This window comes from Semicossyphus pulcher, unplaced genomic scaffold (genome assembly GCF_022749685.1).
Source record: "Semicossyphus pulcher isolate SPU_LCO1_2020_fin unplaced genomic scaffold, fSemPul1.0.p SCAF_4, whole genome shotgun sequence".
In the NCBI taxonomy this organism is placed as follows: Eukaryota; Metazoa; Chordata; class Actinopteri; order Labriformes; family Labridae; genus Semicossyphus; species Semicossyphus pulcher.
This window is the reverse complement of record NW_027211715.1, coordinates 32,602,877-32,626,471: the sequence shown is the minus strand read 5'-3', so window position 1 is coordinate 32,626,471 and position 23,595 is coordinate 32,602,877. Positions and strand designations below refer to the sequence as shown.

Genomic DNA, 23,595 nt, shown 5'->3' with positions numbered 1-23,595 from the left:
CTGCTGCCCCCTTACACGTTGTAACACACGTGAGTTAGTAACCGAACTAACCCTTTAAAACAGCACACAATAACACAACTAACAGATGGAGGCAGCGGAAGCCCATCAGCAACTCCCGTGTTCTGAGAGGTAAAATTACTGTTTTTGTCAATGGAGTCTGGTGGCTATGAAGAGAGCTATATAACAGCTGTTACAGTAAACAAAGGATTTTACTCTTTGACACCAAAACATGTAAACAAAGGACCCACGTTTGAAAATAACAATGGGAGAAGTGGCCGTGACGAGACGGTGGATATGCATTGCTGCTTCACCTCTCAGCTTATTAGTTCAGTTCTTTAACACTTCGATTTTTGGATTAAAAGGCTCTAAAATGTAGTATTTTATCATTTATTGTGACTTTTGTGAAAGAAAATAGATCAGATTTCCTAAGAGTTAAAATATTTTTGCATTAAACAGGTTTTGGATTCAGAGTATTGTGATGTAACACTGAGACGATTAAACAAATCTGTCGAGTTACAAAAATGCAAAACATTTAGGACGTCCAGCCTCTGAAATGTGACAGTTTCTTGCTCTTAATCTTTGAGCTGCTGAAAAAATTGTCTGATAACAAAAAATAAAGTTGCAAAAAGCTGGAAATCAACAACTTAAACAATTATTTCATGTCCAAAACGTAGGAGTAGCGTGAAAGGAAAGTCCTTTTTGGCACAGTTTTAACGCCTGGTACTGATGCACTGGCTGTCTAATGAATCATACAAATCATAATTGTTTCTCTTTTATTTTACTTGTCCTTTAATTAATTTGTATTCAGTCCACTGTCAGTTCCAACCATTCAGAGCAGTCGCCTATTACTGTGTTTTGCCTCCGAGCTGTGTTCACCTGAAAATGTGTCGTTAGTGTATACCTTCTTTACAGCTAAGTGTTAGAGCAGAAACCCTGCAGGAGGAGGCGTGGGAGTCCTACCTGAACGCTGGTGAGATGCAGGTACATGACACAGGCCACGTGGAAACACACACACAGCACGAGCAGCAGCAGCACCAGCATCCCCCTGAGAGAGCAGAGGAGAGACCAGAGTGAGGAGGGCTTTCCCAGTTTTCCACTGACTGCACTGAAAACACCTTCCTCTTTAATTGTCTCGCTGCAGCCCAGCGAGATCGATCCAATTACGCTGCACGGAATGGGCAAACTGCAAATGTGGAAGAGTGTGTGTGTGTGTGTGTGTGTGTGTGTGTGTGTGTGGGTGGGTGTGTACGTACTGTGGGATCATTAGCAAATAGATAAGGCCAAACAGAGCAGCGAGGATCAGAGAGAGAACCACCGCACTGATGAAATGGTCGTCGTACACCTGGTGATACTGCGGAAGAACAAAAGAGACAGAAAATGTCAACATGAGAGGCATCCATCCATCCTGGTGCTGTTTATGTGGGTGTAGGTAGGACCTGCCTTCAAACCAAATGTATAATTGTGACATTGTAAGACCATTATTTTCAGTGTTCTCTCGGGCATGTGCATTAAGGCCGGATCATGCTTCTCTAGGCTGCAGCGGATATGCATGGGGATCTTTGCAAGCCAGTCGCATGGTACAGTCGGATAAATAACCTGTGTTTTCTGTTTTTCATCTTCAAGCCAACAAACATCATGCTGCAAATTCTTATTGCTTTAACTTTCTTCATTCAAAGTTCAACCTTGCACAAACTCAGGGAGTCAGATTAGCTGTTTCCAGGCTTGTAAGGATTGACTTCCTGCAGGTAGCTTTGGGAGTCCGCCCAGAAAACCTCCTCATAGATCAACCTGAACTCCACTCCAAACCTTCCCTTACCCCCTCTTGGACTTAGATGTTCCATAAAGGGAGTGAAAGTTCATTCAGCTGCTCGTATTTATCATCTTATCCCGGCTTTTCCCGTTCCAAAACTCCTGGAAGACAGCTGATATCTGGAGTGTAGCTTGAGCTTCACCTTAAGCACAACCATTCTGAGAGAGCTAATTCCACCTGCTGTTCTCACGCTCCATCTGACCCCCTGAACCACACAACCGCACAACCTGAACCAACACTCTAACCCAGATAAAGGCTTACGTCTAGATGGTAAACCTAGATTCTCACACCTCTCATTGACATCTGACTCCTCTGTTCTTCATTTTACCTGTTGTTTGTTCTTGGAGAAAGCAGGCAGGGGTGGATGATTGGGTTAAATATAAGACCTTTCATCCGGGAGACCAGGGTGAAACCAAAACTTTAGAACTAAAACCCATACTTAGTACTTTTGGTGAATCTATAACTTCACTGCAACCATCCTATGCATGAGAATCCTTATAAATCGGCCACAGTTTGCTAAGGTTCACATAAAGTACCTGGTTAGTTTAATCAAAAGATCATGGAGCACAGAAGTGCAAGAATATTGCAAATCCAGGGTTACCATCGCTACGAGGCTCATCACAAAGTCATGACCTAAAGCTTTGAGCGTGATGAGATGTTGGCCCTGTGGTTGAAAAGGCAGATAAAACTGAACAGAAGCCTTAAATGTCATGACAATGAATCCATCCAATGTTTTTTAAGATATCCTAAGGTCAAAGAGTCATTGGACCAATCATCTGGCTGCTAACTGACCTCCCTGCATGGGGCCATGTGCAGAGGAAATAAGCACAAATTCAGCAGCTGTGCTACATCGGTGCCTAGTTCACATGACATGAAGTTTGTTGCTTTTATGTCGTATAAGTTCAGATCTCACCACACAGTAGAGTCCTTACTCTTACTACTGTTTTAGGAGCAAATGACATTAGATTCACTCCAGAGCTGCAACAGTTAGATCAATTAGACAGTTAATCATCAATTAATCGGATTAAGGTTAAAAAAATCTCTTACTATAGCTTCTTAAATGTATTTTTTCTCGTTTGTTCTACATCTCTACGACTGTATACTGAATGTCTTTGGGTTGGGGGGGGGGAGGAGATTTAAGAATGTCATAATTCAGTCCCTCCTGGATCTCGTGGGCAGTTTCTGTGATTGTTGCAGCTTAAAATGTCTGATTTCGCGGCAGCTTTTGCTGCAAGTTGCTGTGTGTGTGTTTTGAGGCTTTGAGACATATGACACAAACTGTGAGTGACTGAGACAAATGCTTCAATAAAGCCGTCTATTGGCCGAGCGAGCTGTCTGTCTTCAGGTTTGGTGTCCGTGTCAAGATGCCAAATAAAATGTGTAAAAGCTGAGTGACAGGAGCCGTGAAATGACTGCATGTAAACATTACAGTGCTGTCAATATGCACAAAGGAGAATCTACATCTACATCTAAGTGGACTGCCAACAGTTTTCAGCACAGAAACATGGATAAATAACAACAAACATCCATCAAGTACTGGATTTATTATCACTGTAGAGTCTCCTTAAAGACACTGTAGTTGGAGGCCGGATGAGGAAGCTCCTGAAAGGGAGACGATCGGAGCCTCATTAGAACGGATCAGCTGTCTGCTTCACAGCAAAACAAAGTACTTCTTTAGCGTGCAGCGTTCTGGAGATATTAAAGAAACTATATCTTTTGATGTTTACCATTACAGACAATCAATATCTTGAATATCAAAGCAGCGAGTGGTGACGTAAATGACTTCACGCATGCGGAGGGGAAAAGTACGACTGGTCAAACTTGCAGAAAAGTTGCAGCACTTGGTTGAATTTGCAGGAACGCAACATTGCAACTTCCGGGAGGGACTGATCTTTGTCTTTTATTAACATTTTTTAACTAGTTGATAAAAAAAGAACATAAACAACAGATCAATTGAATGATGATAAATAAAATATACGTTTGTTGCAGCTGGATATGAAACATTGGCTCCAGATAAACGTTCTCTTCAGTTGTGCAGAAACAGAGAATTTGCTGTTACACGGTTTTCTGTATTCTCGTAGCATCCGATGAAATAAATCTTCTCAGTGTAGTTGTGTGGGAGTGAACAAACTGATTTGTAATTTTTCAGTGGGTGGCATTTTCCTGAAGGATCAGACTCCTAACGTGTAAAAAAAATTAGCTAAAATTAACTTTTATAATGTTTTTAGAGTTCTGTATCTTCTGTTTGGATGTCTAGATTGCACACAGGCAAAGTCACAGATACTGACACCAACACACACACACACACACACACACACGCACACACACAATCCAGTCCCTGTTCTGTGTCTCCTTTATGGCTCTACCCACGCACACATAGGAGAAGATATCACGTGCGCCGCTCAGACGTTCCCAAATCATTATCTGCACCCCCTCCTGAGAGGGTGGGTGGATTCCTCATACACACACACGCGTACACACACAGACATCATAGACAACAGGCGTGGGAGAGAGGGAGAAAGGGGAGAAGAAGAATTAGAAACTGTGTAGGGTGTGTATGTGAGAGAAAAAGACGGAGGGAGGGAGAAGCTGCAGTCACGAAGCGTGTTACTTTATGTTTAATGAGGAAAAGTACATATTTGTTACATTTCATACCCGTTCATAAACCGTGTAACTGACTCCACTGCAGATGTTCAGTGTGTGCTTGTGTCCTCACCCTGCGCTCCCTGTCTCTGCTCCTGTAGAACAGGGTGATGAAGTTGAGGTCTGTTGTCTCGGACTCGGTCTGCCGCGCTTCGATGAGCCGCCCGATGTAGCGGTTGACTCGTGTTCCCGGCGAGTGCTGCACGGCGGTGGCTGAGAAGGACGTCCGACTCCTCAGCTTCTCTGAGGCGGTCCGCAGGGCCCTCCGCTGTCAGACAACAAAAAAGACAACACAATCAGTGTCTGCAGAGGTCGGCCTGTCTGCTGTGGTAAAGGTTACTGGTTCTCAAATGATGTAGGAAGGCATAACAATGCAGAGATGTGTTAGCTCAGAATCATGGCAAAGGGAAGGAGTGAAAATTGATTCTGATTTTATGTTCTTGTTCTTTACTTTCCATTTCATGCTACTTTCTTATCAGTAAAGAGAAGAAAGTGTTACAGAGGAACAAAGGAGTGCCCGACACTTTTAAGACCTCAAACTATGTCTTAAGCTAAACCATAAATGTTTGTAAATTGTCTTTTTAATGTGTCTGTCTATGTTACCTGCTTAGTGACAATAAATATAAATTAGCATTCTTGCTAACTCCGGCATTTTTACATCTTTATGATGTTCATTAACATGCTCTGTCCCTAACAAATTAAATTAAACATCTCAAAGGCAAATACACCTTTTATTCCACTATGTTTAGCTTTATATCATTACATATACATAGTATAGTAATAATGCCAATGATAATATTAATCCATCATCCACACAGCTTATCTTGTTCAGGGTCGTGGGGAGTCTGTGGGAGGACCTGGAGGGAACCCACGCATGAAGGGGGAGAACATGTAAACTCCACACATAAAGGGCCACTACATCCGAACCGGGACTCGAACCAGGAACCTCCTAGCTTCTAGCCACCGTGCTGTCTCCAATAATAACATGTTAACAAGTATCAAATTGAATGGTGCCACTCTGCACAATGATATTTACTAGTCTGTGTAAAGAGTCATTTTGCTTCATGTACTTTTACACTTTTGTATTTTTTCTTAAGGTAAGATTTCTTAATAACTCTTTCAATAGAAGCTTTTACTTAATAACTGTGAATACTGTCAGTTTAAATGCCACCGTTACTTCCTGCCTACTTGAGTGTTGTAATATTGTTTTTTCTTTTAGGCAGCGTCTATTGAACTGCATTTTTTGGAGCGATCTGGTTCTGTAATTTCCTTCGGGATTAATAAAGTTTTATCTTATCTGTCATGATTCTGGACTCTGTTTTCATGGACTCTGTTTTTGCTGTTTTTAATTTTAGTTTCATCCTCATTTTGTGAAAGCCTGACCCTGATCTGTACTGTTGCTGTTCTGACTGACCTCCTGTGTATGACCTGCTGCCTGGCTTAAAGTAAACTGATTTTACGCCTGCTCCTCTCTAGTGTGATCCCTGCATTTGAGTCTTTTTTGGAGCACCAGTTGTTATCCAGTCCTTGAACTAGTAATGGAGAATTTCTATACGGTGGTACTGTTACATTTAACTTAAATAAAATCTGAATATTTCTTCTGCTGGTAGAGACACAGCTATTGCAAGGACAATAGGAAAGGCTATGAAAGCAAGCTAACTATGCTAGCATCAGCATGTCTTTGCTTTACAACCCTGCGTACATTATTTCCTGTCTTTTCCGCATCATTTCACCACATTAGACACCACAGTGAGAATATTTCACCTTTCTTACTCTGAACACAAGTTGCTGTTTATATTAGCTGTACTTTGTCAGCCCCTGGTGTTTCAGCTAAATGCTAAAACGCTAGCAAGTCAACATTCCGACAGTTAGCAAACACTAGATGTTAAAGCACTGATATTTTGCATGTGCCATTTGTTGTAATGATAATGTAAGCATATCAGCATGCCTATAGTATGTTAAGTTACAGTCCGGTAAGAAGCCTAAGATTTGCCCCTCATGTTACTTCCAAATGGGCAAAGATACACCAAATGAAGCATGGTAACATGTTTTATAACATCAGTATTCATTAAAAGCTACAGCTCAAGCTAACAGGAATGAGTGAGTCATAAATGTAAGTGGACAGTTTGAGTCACTTTACATCTGAATCTGCTTTCTGGATGGACTTTCTCTCCGTACGTTGGTGGTGAAGCGAGCTATTTGAAAGCTCTGTGATTTACTATCTGACAATATGAAGTTTTATATACTTGCCAGGAGCGAGTTAATCTAGCACTAATGCCACATAATACTGGAGTCGTTTCAGGCCGAGGTTAATCAGAAAATAATATGTGGGAGGATTCCTCTGTGGTAGAGATGTTACTGTGTGATTTACAGTAATTGCTTTTCGGGTTTAATGGAGTTTGCATAGGTCCTGTGGATGCTTCGTGTGGAGATGCTTTTCTTGAAACTTGCATGTCGTGATGCCATAAACTAGTTAAATAAGGCCCGAGTTGAAAATTACCATAATTATGCCTGCAACAAACTCTACAGAGCAGCGTGTGAAGTACAGAGATATCATCCAAAGTTCTGTAACAATATCACATTCAGCAGGGACAGCCTGTGAGCTCTTTAATATCACGAAGCAAGCTGTTGTATGTGCTTCATCTCTCATACGGGTGAGCATACTGTATACTGTTGGCATTATTTGGAGGGTTTTCAATTAGCTGTTTGCGTAGCTAACAGGGCTATGACATCTACAGTATGAGAAACACAACTTTAAATTTAGCAGTGCAGAGGCAGTGCAGGGGCTAGTTTGCATGCCGGTGATACGCCAAGCCTTACCATCCTTTCTGAAATTAGAAAAGGAGTCTAAAAACATCTCAGAGAATTAATTAAAGTAACCTGATCACGTGTTCAATACGCAAACATTTAGTACTTTAAATATATAAAAAACAATGTCATAAATATGTTGAGACATGTTTGCTTGGAAAGCTTTTAAAAGGTTGAAAATCTTGACGTAAAATATTTAATTTTCAGGATGTTATACCAAGATTTTTGAACACAAACAGTTTTACAAATGCATGTAAAGCTGTTAGTAAGTGTTCTTTAAAATCTGGGTATATTTAGTGTGGAATTATGAGTACTCAGAATTATGCAAAGATCATTTTACACATTGCATTTTTAGATCAAACACATGTGTGACTTTTTTTTGTCTTATGATGGTGATGTGTATTGTGTCACGTTCTCTCTCTCCCCCTCTCTCTCCGTCCTTCCTGCCTGGTGATCAGCTGATTATGGGTGTCTACTACTTTAAATATTAAACCAACCTGATTTAGCCTCGACTTCTGTCGAACAATCATCCTGCTGCTGTCAAATTTTAAAGCTGTTCTCCCTCCGCTATCAGTTCGATCATTACGACCACCCCAGCCTCCTCAGATCGTCCTTTCACCACCACCACCAGTGCAGACTCCATCAGGGGGTATCCTATCCTGCTCTCAGCCTCACTACAACTTCGAGTATATGATGACATCATGATGGGGTCCAAACTTGTAAAATAAAGAATTGTCTCTCCCGATTGAAATATCTCTGAATACTTGTTTGAGCTTTTATTTTGACAGCTCATTTTATAACCACACCCCGAGTGCCAACATTTACAAGAAGGTAGTAGAATGAAAGCTTCTGTAATGTGCCAACACTATGCACCTCATCAAAAATCTTTCATTTAATTCTTCGTCTATCGTGTGAGAAAATATTCTTTTGCCCAAAATATTTGCAGCGTCATAAATCCATTACCAAATGTATCACAATGCTAGGGTTTTGACTACTTGGATAATCATGTAACAATGTGACTAATGCTATTAGAGGAGATGATACCAGGCTGTGGGTGATTACCAGCAGTCATAATGCAACCTCATCAGAATCATGAAGTACTAATGCCTGGCCGAGCTCACACAGTCGGGGGGGATTACAGCTAGCTGGCTATTTCTGTGACGACACGGCGACACCAATCATCGACCGCCAAACACCAACCGGACCAACCGAGCAGCTCTGTGACTGACTCACTGCTGCGTCACAGAGGATTCAAAGCACATATACTCACATCAACAAGATCAAATTAATAACCATATGCACAAACATACACACACATGAATTCATAAAGTGTCCACACACACTCTCAGTGAGCTTTATCCCTGGAAATCCTTCATAAAAATGGTTATCAAGTGCTTAAATTAGCATTTTTCTGAAGAATTTTCAAATGATTCATATATCTAGACTCTGTACAAGCTTTGTGATAAAAGGTTATGTAAGTCGATGAACCATAATGGTTGATCAAAGCATTAAAAATACAGACATTTGATGTGTTTTCATCCAATTTTGCAAAATAAACACAAAAAGACACGTCGGCCCAAAACATATCTGAATGTAGAAACATGAACAAAATATTTCTAAACTCTCCAGAAGTTTGAACTTTGTAAAAATATTTTGTTTGTGAGAGATGCTCAATTTTTTTTAGCAATACGCAAATTATGAAAAGTTCCTTTAGCGGTTTAATATGTAATAAAAATACAGTGCCTACATTGTGATGCCATTTCTTGTTATATTTTTTACATTATTTCAAATCCCTAGAATTTGTACAACCTAAGCTTAAAGGTTATGTAAGTCAATAAACCATAGTAGTTGATGAGAGTATTACAATAAATATAAACATTTCACGTTTTTTTGTCAAATTTCTCTTTATAAACACAGATTTATTTTGATCAAAAATGTGAAGAATGAATGAACATTTTATTCATTTGTTATTTGAGCTTTGTACAGACTTCATTTTTGAGATACTCTCGTGTTTATGAGCACAAGTGTTTTAATTTACTCTTTTTTTTACTCCTGCCTTCGTGTTTATAATGTTTCTGTTTGTTTTGACTATTTGTGTTTCATGATGAGTTTGGATTTCTTTTCTTTTAGTATATTAGATTCTCTTTGAGTTTTAAATGTGGACTGTTTTCAAGCACTTTGTAACTCTGTTTTATAAATGAAGCAACACGATTATTTATTAGTTATTTATAAGTTTCATCTTCAACAGAAATACAGCGCCTACATTGTTATGTTTGCATATTGTTTTAGGAACGGGGCTGCAGTGGTTAGCGCTCTCGCCTCACAGCTAGAAGGTTCCTAGTTTGAACCCTGGTACAGACGAAGTGAACCTTTCTGTGTGGAGTTTGCATGTTCTCCCTGTGCATGAGTGGGTTCCCTCCGGGTACTCCGGCTTCCTCCCACACTCCAAACACATGCTCGTCAGGTTCTTTGGCGAGTCTACAATTGCCCGTAGGTGTGTGTGCGAAAGACTGTCTGTCTCTATGTGTCAGCCCTGTGATTCACTGGTGATCAGTCCAGGTGTAACCCCGCCTCTCGCCCAGTGACAGCTGGGATAGGCTCCAGCCCCACCGTGACACTGAACAGGATAAGCGGTATAGATAATGGATGGATGGATTTTTTGGAAAGTATGCTTTATACCTATAATAGTATATATATATATATATTAGTATAATAGTATATAATTATTATAATTGCAATTAGCTAAACAGCTACATAGCCCTTATAGTTTTTAAACAACAATATGCACATAATGATCTCTTTCATATGGGTCAAGAGCAGTGAGTTTAAGTGCTCGAGATAAAGTTGCTCATAATATCTATTCCACTGGCTTACTTATCAGCATGTAGTTGTAAAGCACTGTACTGTAGTATTAATGACGCTGCAAAATCTAGAAATCCAGATTACAGTGTGACAGTGTGTGTGTGTGTGTGTGTGTGTGTGTGTGTGTGTGTGTGTGTGTGTGTGTGTAGCAGATTAGGAATCCAAGCGGGATTTCACTCCATCACAAATGCACGTACAAACCCATTAAAAGGATTTTCCCCACTGCATGACCCAGATATCTTCATACCTTTTCTCTACTGTACAGCAGCAGTACTCACATGCATGCAAACATAAAAATGATTATTTATTCATATATTCAGTCACATACCTTGTCGTCGTCCTCGCAGGTCATGACGTTAGAAAAAGGGATCTCAGCCTTGAACATCTTCCTACAGTGCATCAGCTGCACCAGCAGGTAGCACACGGTCTTAAACTTCATCCTCTTGGCTGGTTTGATGTCTGACAGAATCAGGCCTGGAAAGATCTGGAAATAAGGACAGATATAATGACATGATTAGAAAAGAAAGAATAAGCTCGGTAGAAGAGACATGTTAGCTCCTTGAAAACAACCAGGCTATGTTTTTATGTTCATTGTGAATCTCTGAAACAGCTTCACAAATGTTGAAATTGGCTCCTTCTTTTTGAAACTGAAATTCTGGTGCTACAAGTCTCTCAATTGAAACAATAACAAAAGACATAGTTTAATGACATTGTGAAGTAACAGGGGATCATGGGCGCCGTTGTCTTCGTTGCTTAGTAGCCACAACTGCCAATAAAATCTATCCAACGTCACCAAGACAGAGACCATGTTCACAGACGAGGTAATGTATTAAAATGGTACTTTTACTACATTTTGTCACTCTGTGTAATTTAATTCAAACTGAATAGCCTTAAGTTACGTGAGCTAGCGTAATGTTTTGAACTGAATAGCCGTAAGTTGCATTAGCTAGCGTAAATGCTTCAAACTGAATAGCCGTAAGTTGCGCTAGTACTGACAGTGTACTTGAGTTGGAAAGGGAGGAATTTTGTTCAAATAAGAAATCAGACAACACATGGAAAGTTTGTCCTTCAAATGTCATGGAAAGACTAAAACCTACAGTGACTGTCATCTATTAACTTCCACTCTCTCAAACCTGAAAGTAATTTCAGCGTGTGCATTCTTTTCTTCTCTCTTCTGAAATTAAACTTAAAAACACATAATGTACAAAGCTTTTTAATGTACAATCTTCCAGTTTACTATTCTGGAAACTCAAATCCAGTTTCTGTAATAATAAAGCCGAGAAATATTTGCATTATCCAGTCGAGCATGGGAGGAAAAGGACGACCTCACATCCCTTAAAAGATGAGAGAATCAATTCTCGTGTGTTTTGGAGAATTGTCTCATTCTTGGAAATAAAGTCGGCTTGAGTGGGATGTTTTCAGTGAACTATGTGTGTGCAACATGAGAAAACCTACATATGCAAAGTGTTTACTTTTCTGTGATTGTGTTTGCTCACAAATACTGTGTGTGAGCATTTAGCTGCGGATTTAAAATGCTATGAGCCGACTCACTCTCCGCTCTGGTTCACATGTACAGTTGGTGTGAGATAGCGGCACTAGCCATGTGTGTGCCAGCTTAACACACGGCCTGCCTCCCTCTCCCTGCATCAGAGGATTAACTATTGTAACACAGATAGATGTGTCACCTCACGAGTTGAACGCTGGCGAGAGAAAGTGAGACAGAAAATGCGAAGGAAGAAATTATTCTGACGTACTTTGCGTCTGTGTGATGGCACGATGAAATATGTCTCTATGTGGTGCTTCTGAAGGAAGGCATGTCTCTCGTGGCCGAAGCCCGGCTCCACCTCGTAGTCTCCGTTCAAACACTCCAGGGTGGTCCGTGTGATGTGCACCTTGCTGGGAGCACAAGCACAGCAGAGGACACAAGGCAGTTAGTGATAAAAGCATGGCACTATAAGGTCTCAAATCATTATCCCCCTCATTATTTTTATCGTCCTTATAGTGCCGCAGCCTGCTCAAAATTCAGCAAAGGAATTTTCATCTTAACGACTCATTTAATCTGGTAACGAGTCCGAAATTCTTAACGCTTCACTCGAAAAAAAAGAGCCAATTGAGCCAACGATGTGACCTCATTTAACTACTTTTTAAATGCAAATAAGCCGACCACTATATATGCGTTTTTTAATAGAGTGACATTATTTAATGCAGGTGGACAGCTTCATTTTAAACTGCTGTCACTGTCCTTTTTTAAGAGAATTCATGAAACTGCATCAAAGCAAAGGAATTTAATCCGTCTAACTTTTTAAGACTGAATAAGAGATGAGCTGGCTTTAAAGGAAACACTTAATTATAGGTTTAGAATTAAAAAAATGCTTTGAATGATCAAAACCAACAATGAATGAGTTACAATTTCGTTTAGCAGACGCTTTTGTCCGAAGCGACGTACGTCTGAGAGTTAATACAACACAAGCAACGATCGAGACAGGAGGGAACGAAGTCGGTGAGAGCCAACAAACAGCTTCAAGTGCGATCGGACACTGGTGCCAACAGGCAGTGTGAAAGGAGTCTGCGGACCGAGTGGAGTTTGGTAGCTCGTTCCACCTCCAGAGGACGACTGAGGAGAAGTTAACGACTTAGGGCCCTGTTGTGATGGGAGCACCGAGCGCCTTTCATTGTCAGAGCGTAGCGGGCGGGACGGAGTGTAGACCTGGATGAGGGCGTTCAGGTAGACAGGAGCCGTTTTTGTTGCTGTTTTGTAAGCGAGCAATGAACACAATGAACTAACCAACAAGTATTACCTGTGTAGGAAAAACGTATCCCTGTGCATTATAAGTATTCTTATAGTAACATCCTGTTAATCTATTTGCAAAAATATAGAATCATGTTGAGTACACAACCCATATTTTGCCATTGTAGTGTCCAAGCTATGTCGAGAAATTGAAGAGGAATTCTGGTATTTTTAAACTAAGGACGCAACGAGTTGATGTCGGCAAAATTACCAACGAATGTAATTGTCGATAATAAGTTGGTTACGCGTGTGTGCGGATATAACATCGTGGTCCGCAGCTGATTTGCTCGCATCCTCACTATCTCTGCTGAGAGTTACACGTGCAAAACAGCGACCGTGAAGCGACACGTAAACAAAACATAGCAAAATAACAACAGCTGATGCAACACCATCGCGTCCTAAAACCTCTGGGAGCCTTTCACTCTCGGCGCTGCAAAGAAAAGGATCGCCTACAAGATTTGCAAAGCGGACCTAATGAGCGAGCTTGTGAAGGGAAGGCGTGATGCACGATCAGCACTTTGTCTGTCCTGGTTTTAAAAGGACAAAAACTTAATATTATTTTTATTTTATCTATCTTTTTGTATCAGCAGGAGCCAAATCAGATGCAAAGTTTTTAAACTCATATTTATTGTCTTTATTGTTAGTTAGTACAGGCTTAAAATAACCTCCAACTACAGCTGAGACATTAAGTCATTGTGCAATTCATTATCAGATTAGTCGTTTAATTATTGATGATTAGTCAACTATCAAACTTTTACATATTTTAGGGGTTTCATTAACAAGTGGTGCAAAGGTCTTCGAATTGCTTCAGTAGATTACTTCAAAATTTGTCAAAATATGTCACCTGAAAGTGCTCATTATTGTGTTGTTGTAGTTCATATGCAAATCGTGTACATAACCAGATACTGTGATTACATGCACACATAATGAAGCCGTATTCTCTGTGTGTTGCCAGGATACTGTGTGTGAGTACGTATGTGTTGTGCGCTCAGAGTCTGGCTTCAGTGGGTGTAACAGTCAGCACTGACCCAGGCAGCCCTCCGGCCTCCATCACATTTGCCAGCGTGACATCGTTTGACCAGACGTCATACTGCCATTTCCTGAGGCCCAGCACGCCACACAGCACCCGTCCTGTGTGCAGACCCACACGCATGTTCAGATCCACCTCCGTCGCCTCCACCACCGACCTGCAGAGGGGAGGGTGGAAGGTTAATATGCAAAGCTACTGACACAAAACCAAGCAACATTCATTATTCGTCTTTATTATTATTGCTAGTTAGCAGAGTCTCAAAAACCTGAATACAGATTTGAATAAAATTTGGTGGAAATTTAGGCAGTGGATCCAAGAGCAAGTTTTAGTTTAAGGGTGCTGATCTGCTCAAAGAATACGTAAGGGTCCAGGTATGACAGCGGGTTTATACTTGGGTCCTTCGGTCAACACTTAAATACCTCAACAACCTTTTGATACATTGCCATGAAAGTTTGTACCGACACTCACGGCCCCAAGAGCATTCAAAGTCAGCAAAACTGATGACATTTCCATCAGCCTCAGCTGTACTTTATATTTAGTGCCAGTTAGCAAATGTTAGCATGTTGAAACACACGAAGACGGCAAGCCTGGTATCTGCTCCAATCCTGTCATAAATAAGGTCCAAAGCACCAGCTGGAACAAACAGGAACTCTCTTTTTACCTACGACAAACAGGCATTTGGCACAGGATGACATTGAGATAATATTTGTTATTTTAAAAGATTGAATGAACGTCGCTGTATTTGGGAAAAGCCAAAGATAATTAAGTTAAAGGGGTGATACCTGTGGCGTAGCTTATCTTCTCACACTGGTGCTCTGTGCAGGCCCTCATACAGCCTCTGCCTGAAACAACTCAGTCAGCTCTGTCCCTTTAAGAAACCCCGCCCCTACAAGCCCGCTTCCTCCTGATTAGCCAGCGCTCTGAAGCCCGCTGTGACGTCACAAAGTGCAGCGTGTGGAAAAAACTGTGTGAAACCTGGCGTTCGCAGCAGCCTGCAGACTGAGCTGAGAAGCCTGGGGATTACTGCAACATACTTTCATCTACAGATCTGAAACCCCCTCTGTGATTTATCAATGAACCAAACCCTGCAACCCTGCACATACTGAAGTATACATGAGCTTAGATATTCCACCACTGTAAGCCAATGAATCGTCAGTTAGCTTATTTTCAGGCTGAGCTGGATTTATATAAAACCTTACCAGACTACTGTTTTAGAAAGTCTTGGTGGAGATTTCCTTCCTTTAGTTCACAGAGTTTTCGGGCTTTTTTAAGAATAAAAATACACAAGAAACTGCTGAGTCATGGTTGAAGATCTGCTGACCTTTTAAATAGCAGGAATAGACATCGCAACTTTGTTCCTATCCCATGTAAAGATCTCTCTGCGTCTATGTCAACATGTTGTATGTGTGTGCAGGTACGTGTGCAGACCGCCTTCCCTTCCCTGAGTTGTGGTGCAGCAGGAGATACAGCAGGAAATCACCACACAAAGCTCATCGGCACCAACAAAAGGTCAGCCACTTCAGACTCTGCTTGTGTGTGTGTTTACAGGGTGGTGCAAAGGAAAATGTGGTCTGCCCGTCAGGCTGAGGAAGGGATGTCACACACACCCCCCCCACACACACACACACACTCATGCAGAATGAAGGATGAGTGTGTATGGCAGCACCTGTCCTCTGAGATAAAGGACTCCTACAGCAGCATCCATCCACTCAGACAGAGCGCAGGGAAAGGGAACATGACAGGCGAGTGTTCACACGAGGAAATGAGGTAAAGGCTCAGTGTGTGTGTGTGTGTGTGTGTGTGTGTGTGTGTGTGTGTGTGTGTGTGTGTGTGTGTGTGAACATGCTGGTGGGGGGATGACTGTTAGGCATTTGTTGCACCATGAGTCTTTCTGATTGTGGGATTGTCATAAACTGAACTCCTGTGTGAGTGTGCAGGATCTATCTGTGGTCAGTATAAAGACTTAGATTAACATTTCTGACATTGCTTTGCTGCGACCAAACAGAGCAGTCCTTGCTGTTAAATCCCTCCTCAGCATGTGTTCCCACAACATGTGTTGCATTAGTGAGTAAGCAGTCAGCTCTTTGACAGTGTGAGAGAAAGCTGTGATGCAGAGACAATCTGTCAAATGACTCATGACTGCTCAATTTAGTTTGAGCTGATCCAAATCACCCACCAAACTAATCCGCCTTTGTTTTTCACCCAGCTTTTAATAACAGCTGGACTTCTTGTGTTTGTGCTTTCTATTTGACGACTGGCTTCTTTAAAAATGTGTAAGAGAAATCTGCACGAGAAGTACAAGAAAAATGTTTGCAAAGATTCCAAAATGGTAGTCATCTGTTGACGTGGAAATGCTTCAAAACCTCTCAGTTGAGCTACAAAACTATTCTTCTTCATTGGCGTTTGAACTTTCCACCGAATTTCATCGACATCTAGAGATCAAGCTGAAAAGCAAAGGACATTGGAGGCAACAGCAGCTTCGTGATGCGTGTTATATAGAAGATGTAGATGTTGTGTGTGTCTGTATGTGTGACTCACGCGATCGTGTCAATCATGTCCAGTCCCATCTCCACACAGCAGTGGGCGTGGTCTGCTTTGGGTTGGGTCAGTCCGGACACACAGTAGTAACAGTCCCCGAGGATCTTTATCCGCCTGCAGTGATTCTCCTATAGATGCACACACAGATGGACAGGTGATCTTTGGAAACAACCCAGTGCAGTCCACCAGAATACTGGAGAAACTGGTTTTTACTGGTTACTACAGAAAAAGTGTGAAAAGTGGGTTAAGACTGAGAGGAGTAGCCGGTGAAGACAGAGGTCAGAGTGCAGTGTAATGATTTTTTCATCAACACTAGCTGCACTTTAGTGTTAAGATAAAATGCTAGCATGCATTTAAGTTAAACCTTAACATATCTACATGTTTAAAGCCCCTGTGAGGAGTTTTTCAATGGTTATGAAGTAGACTGAAATGTATTCTGATTCCTCTTTATGACCTACAAAAGCAAACCAGACCATCAGCGCCAAGATTGATCATTTCTGTAGTTATTTTTAATGCCTGAAACTGCTGGCGGGGGGGTAGGTGTCAGACGAAGGGATTAACTGCACGCTGCCTTTGTTTACATTTACATCAAGACAAAATTTAAAGTGAGTGATACAAATGACTGTTAAAGAAAGCAGGATGAGATTTTTTTGTTAAAAAACACCACTAAAGCATGAACAGGGTGAAATCAGCAAAGTGATAGGAGGTACAGCTTTGTCCACAGGGGGCGCCAAAATCAACACAAACTGAAAGTTCTTCACAGCAGCTTTAAAGATATAATCCTGAAGACGCCTATGGCCCACTGATGAAAGCCTTTGCATTTGCAGTATTACAGACTGGGTGTCTGCGGCGACTTTCGCAGAAAAAATCACGAGCGGCGCCCAGTTAGTGATGCGTTTTTCATCAGCCAGCAGTGGTTGGTCTGCCAGAGAGGGTAGGCGGAGCTAAGCGGCTGCTTTTCCGCTCTCTGCAAGTGTTGCGATTAAACAGTAATCTACTATGGCTGAACAAACAAAGAAAAGATGGATGACTACAGATACAACTTCAACAAGAAGTGAAAATCCAAAGAAGAAGAAACAAACTCGACGCTCAGATGAAGCAAACAGTCTGAAAAGGAAAGCGACCGTCAGCCAGGAAAATCAAGAGTTACAACCGGAGCCAACCGTGGACGTCACACGTGCAGCACTGTCTGGATATCTGGGAAGTGTGCTCCCGCAATTACCGTTTATCGCCACAGGTGCCGCCAAAGAGAACGAAACTGAGATCTTCAATATTAGCACTTTAGGAAAGTGTGTTAGCGCTGTCTTTGTGAGCACGTTGGCATTATGACATTAGCATTTAGCTTAAAGCAAACCAAATGCAGGCGCTTTATCTTCTGTTTACCAGTACACCTAACTGACCATCACAAATAGATCCAGATCAAGGGAACTGAATCCTATGTCACAGATTTTATAAAGTTAAATCGCAAAGTTTGTAATTTTGACAGGACCTTTGCCTCTCTTTTCCACGAAAAAGAAGCTAGAAAGAAACTGAAAACACTGTGAGAACTACATCAAGAAAAACATCTGTGCACCATTTCTATATTTAGCAGCTGAACTCCCACTGAACGAAGAGTGTACTTCTACTGTTACAGGTTACATGGGCCCTCACTGTACAAAGACTGCATGGATGCTCATCTCTGCTTATGTAAATCAGATGTGTGTACTTGTGCAGCCATGTGTGTGTTTGTAGTTGAGGCCAACTCTAATTGCTCCGACATGCTCTTGAAGTAGAATCCCGCCCACACATTCCCAGACAGATCAGCTATTTGTCACAGTGCACACACTCTGCAACGATGACACGCCAACACTCACACACACCTCTTAACAACATATAAACACACACCTGCAAACATACCTGCAGGAAAACACACACAGCAGCATGTTTGGTTGCATGCAAACACTCTGTGCAGGTACTTCAGTTTAGATGCACACAGGTTTTCCGTTTGGCACTGTATCACTCGCAGTCATCAGGAAATCATATTGGTAGACCCTACAAAGCTTAGCCTGCAGGCAGCCTCTGAGTGACAAACATGCACACCACAAACACACACACACAGACACACAGAGAAATACAGAGGATTCACGACAACTGCAGGGTAAGAGGCGGAGATGAGAAGAGAGGAGACGGGGTGCTCTGGTTTTCTGCTCACGGGAGCAGAAAGATTCTAGCGTGGGAGGATATGAGAATTCAGAACGTGGATGATTATCCCAGTGCTAGGAAAAGACATGGAGTGTGTGTGCATGTGTGTGTGTGGGAAAATTATCAGCTGACAGCAAATCATGTCTCAAGAGAATGTGGTATCTGCGTGCCGTTTTAGAGACAGATTTGGGATTTTAAAACCAGCTGATTGGGGGCAAAATCCGTTTCCCAAGATTGGCTTAAGTTCATTTCTGTCGGCGTTAAAGCCTCTGGAAATTTGGCTCGAAATACTAAAAAATGCAGTAAGATATCGAGGCTGAGAGTCTCAAAGAGCATCCACAAATATCTGAGTCAAATATTCTAATTACACTAAAAAACAAGTTATAAAACAGGATCGTTTTGCCGTTTAGACCAATTCTCAAGACTGTGTGTAAGACGTGCGTAGCTGATGACATTTTGATTGACAGCTGTCTGGCTCATCGCCACAGCAACTGTCCATGTGACAGTCAGTGTAGTGCAGCCCTAAACATGACGTTTGAGTCTGAATCAGAGGAGGAAGCAGAAGGTTAACTGGTCACTGAATGATGAGTTACAAAATGCTTTTCTATCCATACCATAGTGAGCACTTAGCATGCACATGCTGAGATGCACCTATTTATTTGCAAAGCTAGGAATGCTATGCTAAACGATAGCTCTGTAGTGTTAGTCCCCCTGCAAATGCTCAACATCCACCACCAAAAGAAGATCATCAACAGTCTGAACTCCTGCAGCAGAAAAAAGTCAACCACGATGGACACTCAACATTTGTGGTCGTCAACAGTTGGCCCGACGGATGACGCTAACGCTGCATGCTAAATAGCTCCTGAGTGACTTTTCCTCTGATTGGTTTGCAGAATATATTTTGCATTAAATATCGAAGTGTAACTCTGCCAAATTCAATCCAAACATCAGGATATTTTACAGCAGCAGAAATGAAATTTGGATTGAGGCCTATTTTATATCCATTAGATCCCACATTGCATATTTAGAAGGCTTTGTGGTTCTGGTTATTGTGGACCTCCAGAGGCTTTCAGGTTAGCTGAAGGTTAGGGTTAAGTTAGGTGCACGTCCGTTCTGGTTAGCTGTAGGTCGAGCCTCCGAGGAATAAATGTGTTGTGCAGCATAAAGCAGTCAGACAGGCTCAGCAGCTGTGACAGAGCCGCTTTAAAAGTGAATTTCCCTTTTGCTAACATGACAGGGTATAAATCTCAATTAGGATGCAGCTGCAGCTTCAGACACACATGCACACTACACATCCTCGTCACAAGACATCCATATAGTGCCTTTCTGAGTGCTGGAGCACTGATAGCAAGCTACGTATCGCCTTGTATCTCCCTCTGTCTCTCCCTCTCTGCCTGCGTTAAGCCATGACTGATTGCTGAGATGCAGAATGAACTCAAAAGGGATAATCCTGCTGATCATGTGACTTCAGTGCGTGTGTGTGTGTGTGTATATGTGTGTGTGTATGTAGAAAGCGAGTGCAAACTGTCTGAAGGGATCTGGTGGCCTGGTAGATGAAGAGTTCAGGCAAGTGGCAATCTGAGGATTGAGTGTGCAAAGATTTATATGTCATTGGAAAGATGTGTTTGATGATGCACATTAGAAAATATGTGAAAAAAAACACTGTGTTGTAAGAGCAGACAATTTGGTTGTTGTCAGACATCACATGGCAGTTATCAGTCGTCAATGGGAGCACATATCTGAGCGAGAACGGCCCTACTGTAAACTCCTAAACATCAGAGTAGACTGTTATCATCTTCTGGTAAAGCTGAACATCCTGGCGTTTAGTTAGGCTTGTGCCAAAGCGCCAAAATCTGCAGATGCTTCAGTGGCTGCTTGAGGCTGAAAACTCTAAAAAGACTGAACCCCAATTGAACCCCATGTTACAATGTCAAACTTTTCAGCCAATGTTTACAGCCTACCGAGCTAATTTGCACATATAAAATAACTGAACGTTAAGGGTATTTTTATTTAACTCACCTGTTCTTAAATATTTTAAGGATCAGGTCATGCATAATTAAGGTCCCGATCAGACAGAGCACGTTTAATGTAGCTGGGGGCGTTTTTTTGTAGTTGTTTTCAATGAGAGAGACGCGTTTAGCTTTTGGCTTTTGGCTTTTAGCTTTTTGCCCGCTGCTGTTGCGTTGCTGAGCGCCTCGCGTTTTTGAGGAAACGCTCTGAGCGCCAAGCGCCCGACGTCATGGCCGTTCTTTTTTTTCATTATCCAATCAGGACAGGCCGACCTTCTGTCGGGGTGATGACATCGAGTTTCTTGTCGCCGTGATCTTTTCTCTCTCTGAGGGTCTCATGGAACAGCCTCTCCATCAAAGCCAGAGCAAGTGCTCTCTGCCTGTCCTTTTTTTATATTAAGATAGATTAGATTAAGAAGATTAAGAAGTATTTTAGCTAGCCAAAATAAATGGGAACATCTGTGACTTTACAAAATAAAAGTTAGTTTAATGACAGCTAATGATTCGGTGGTTGCCTTAACAACATTAAAAAAAAAAGCTGCAGCGAGCGTTTTACAGCCTGCAAAGCGCACTCTGTCAGATCGGGACCTCAGGCTGCTCTGCAGGACAAGCGGATGCAACTAGGTGATGATAGGTGTCACTACAGCTCATTAGAGTCACTGAACCTCTTTGGTATCCACCGTCTTGCCCAAATATGATAACTTTTGTTTTGGAAAGAGGAGACCTCTGCCGATAATTTGGGCTCCCAGTAAAAACTTTGTGAACGACGAACACTGAAGGAATCTTTGCCTTGGAACAAGCTCAGCACCGACACCTGGAAATGAGCTCAGCTAACATTTGTTGTCCCGCGGAGGGCATCGGAGAAATACAGATTTTTTAAATGGTACCTTAATTTAAATTAGACTTAATGCCCTTTTCTAGTCTTCCAACCACTCACAGCGCTTTTACACTACATTTTACATTCACCTTTTCAAACACTCATTCATACACTGATGACAGAGGCTGCCAAACTGCTAACGAGGATTGTACTAATAATTTTGTGGCCTAGTGTCTTGTCAAAGAACACTTTGACATGTAGACTGCAGGAAACGGGGACCAAACCACCGACTGATTGAGGGACAACCCACTTTTCCACTGAGCCGCGGCCGCCCCTGCTTTGAATCTGTTAGAGATAGGACGGTCTCGAGACCGCTTGATCTGGATAAGGAAGAAACCATGAGATAGAAAGCCCCGAGTCTGTTGAGTGGACACTGAGTTATGACGATTTTGTCAAATAGTATCTCTTACAGCCGCACCAAGTGGATTAAAAGAGTGAGTAAACCTGTGTGTGTGTGTGTGTGTGTGTGTGTGTGCGCAGTATTATAACGATTACAGTAGTCTGGCGGCAGATAACCTGTCACTCACCTAATCTTCTTTCCCTGAGAAAACGCTACACAGGCTTACTGACGGACAGTAAATGCTCCCTTACTCACTCTCTCTCTTTCTTTATCAAGAGCAGTTTAGTCCAACTACTGCTCACACAAACACACACACACACACACACACACACATCACAGCTCTTATCTTCCCTCTGTCTAAAAATCAGCTCATTCATCTCTTCCTCTCTCATCCTTCAGTTCCTTCTCTTCTTGACCTTCCTCTCCTCCTCCACCTCTTCCACGCCAGTCAGCTTCTGCAGCTTAACTGTCATTGTTGGATCAATATACAGCTTGGCATATTAAATGAGCTCCACAGCTAAATAATATATATGGTTTTCTTGGAGGCTTTTTGTTGCAGAAAAAGGAGTCAGGAAAGCTCTGAAGAACGTCTTTCAGGTCATTTGTTTGGTTTCACGAGCTGCAGTGTAACTAGGTCTCTTCGGTGCTGTTATACTTGTATCTATTTCATAACAAAACTATCCATACAACAATATTTCTCTCAGGGGAAAGTTGGTGGAGACCAAAATCAGAGCTACAAGAGAGTGAATATTGTCCTGCATTCATCACACAAACTTTAAGTGTTTTTTGTCACTAAGTACTGGACCGCTCTCATTCCCAGGACGTCCAATACAGACGCTTTTCAGCCCCTTCGCCGTCTCATACAGAAACACAAATGTTCCATTAGCATGAATTTTAAGGAACCCTTTAGCTGAAGATGCTCCAGGCGTACAACTAACTCAAATGTTGAATATTTCAAGACATAGCTGCTCAGAGAAACTGCTCAGATTGATGTAGAATAACAGATAAGGTGCAGCGTGTGTGGCAGTCGAGGGGGTGACGGGTGGGTCAAACAATGCAGGACTGTCACCAAGGAGGCCAGGGCTGAAGCCCCATTCAAACAACTTTAAACCCAGACTATGATTTGTTTTTATAAATCTTTCAAGTAGTCTCGGTGCCTAATCCTTAACAACCTGAGAGCATCACAACCTTGTTCTTTAGAAAGAGGAAAAACAGATGTTAAAGGGCGACCTGTGCATGTCAAAGATGCAGGGAGAAAGCATGTGTCGGCTTTATGTGTAAATTTGCAATTGTTTGCCTTTTGAACTTCAGAAAGTGATTATATGTCTTTGTTAAATGTGTTTACATCTTAAATTAAAGATAATTTAAACATTCAAGCAACATTATGGAAGAATATTTATCTTTTGCAACTTGGAGCCTCTAAAATTTGCAATTCACTCTTTGCTGACTATTTAGGAGCAGGTCGTTATTTACTCTTGTCTGTCGTAGCAAAGACTGGAAAAGTTTGCCTTCCTGGCTTCCGACGTAAAGTTTAATCCACTTCTCGCAGGAGTTCTTAACCTGCTCGAACCAATTTACAGAATGCAAGAAGAGGCAGCCGGGAGGCAGATTGGGAATAAGAGAGAGGCACAACACTGCCTGTTACAATTTATTGTACAATCAAAATTAACTTGAAGCAGTTATTTTAAGGTAAAACTATAATGTTGCTT

The 23,595-nt window shown here is 41.7% G+C and overlaps 1 protein-coding gene across 1 annotated transcript in view; it reads right to left on the bottom strand.

Moving 5' to 3' along the window:
* The window catches only part of LOC138607124 (adenylate cyclase type 1-like), a 56,191-nt gene that overhangs the window by 18,051 nt on the left and 14,545 nt on the right, over positions 1-23,595 (bottom strand). Inside the window, exons 5-11 of the mRNA XM_069679682.1 lie at positions 16,480-16,607; positions 13,940-14,098; positions 11,878-12,019; positions 10,452-10,607; positions 4,527-4,721; positions 1,254-1,351; positions 961-1,045 (exon numbers count right to left, since the gene is read on the bottom strand). Of these exons, the coding sequence (XP_069535783.1) occupies positions 961-1,045; positions 1,254-1,351; positions 4,527-4,721; positions 10,452-10,607; positions 11,878-12,019; positions 13,940-14,098; positions 16,480-16,607 (963 nt within the window). The remainder of the gene's footprint in view (positions 1-960; positions 1,046-1,253; positions 1,352-4,526; positions 4,722-10,451; positions 10,608-11,877; positions 12,020-13,939; positions 14,099-16,479; positions 16,608-23,595) is intronic.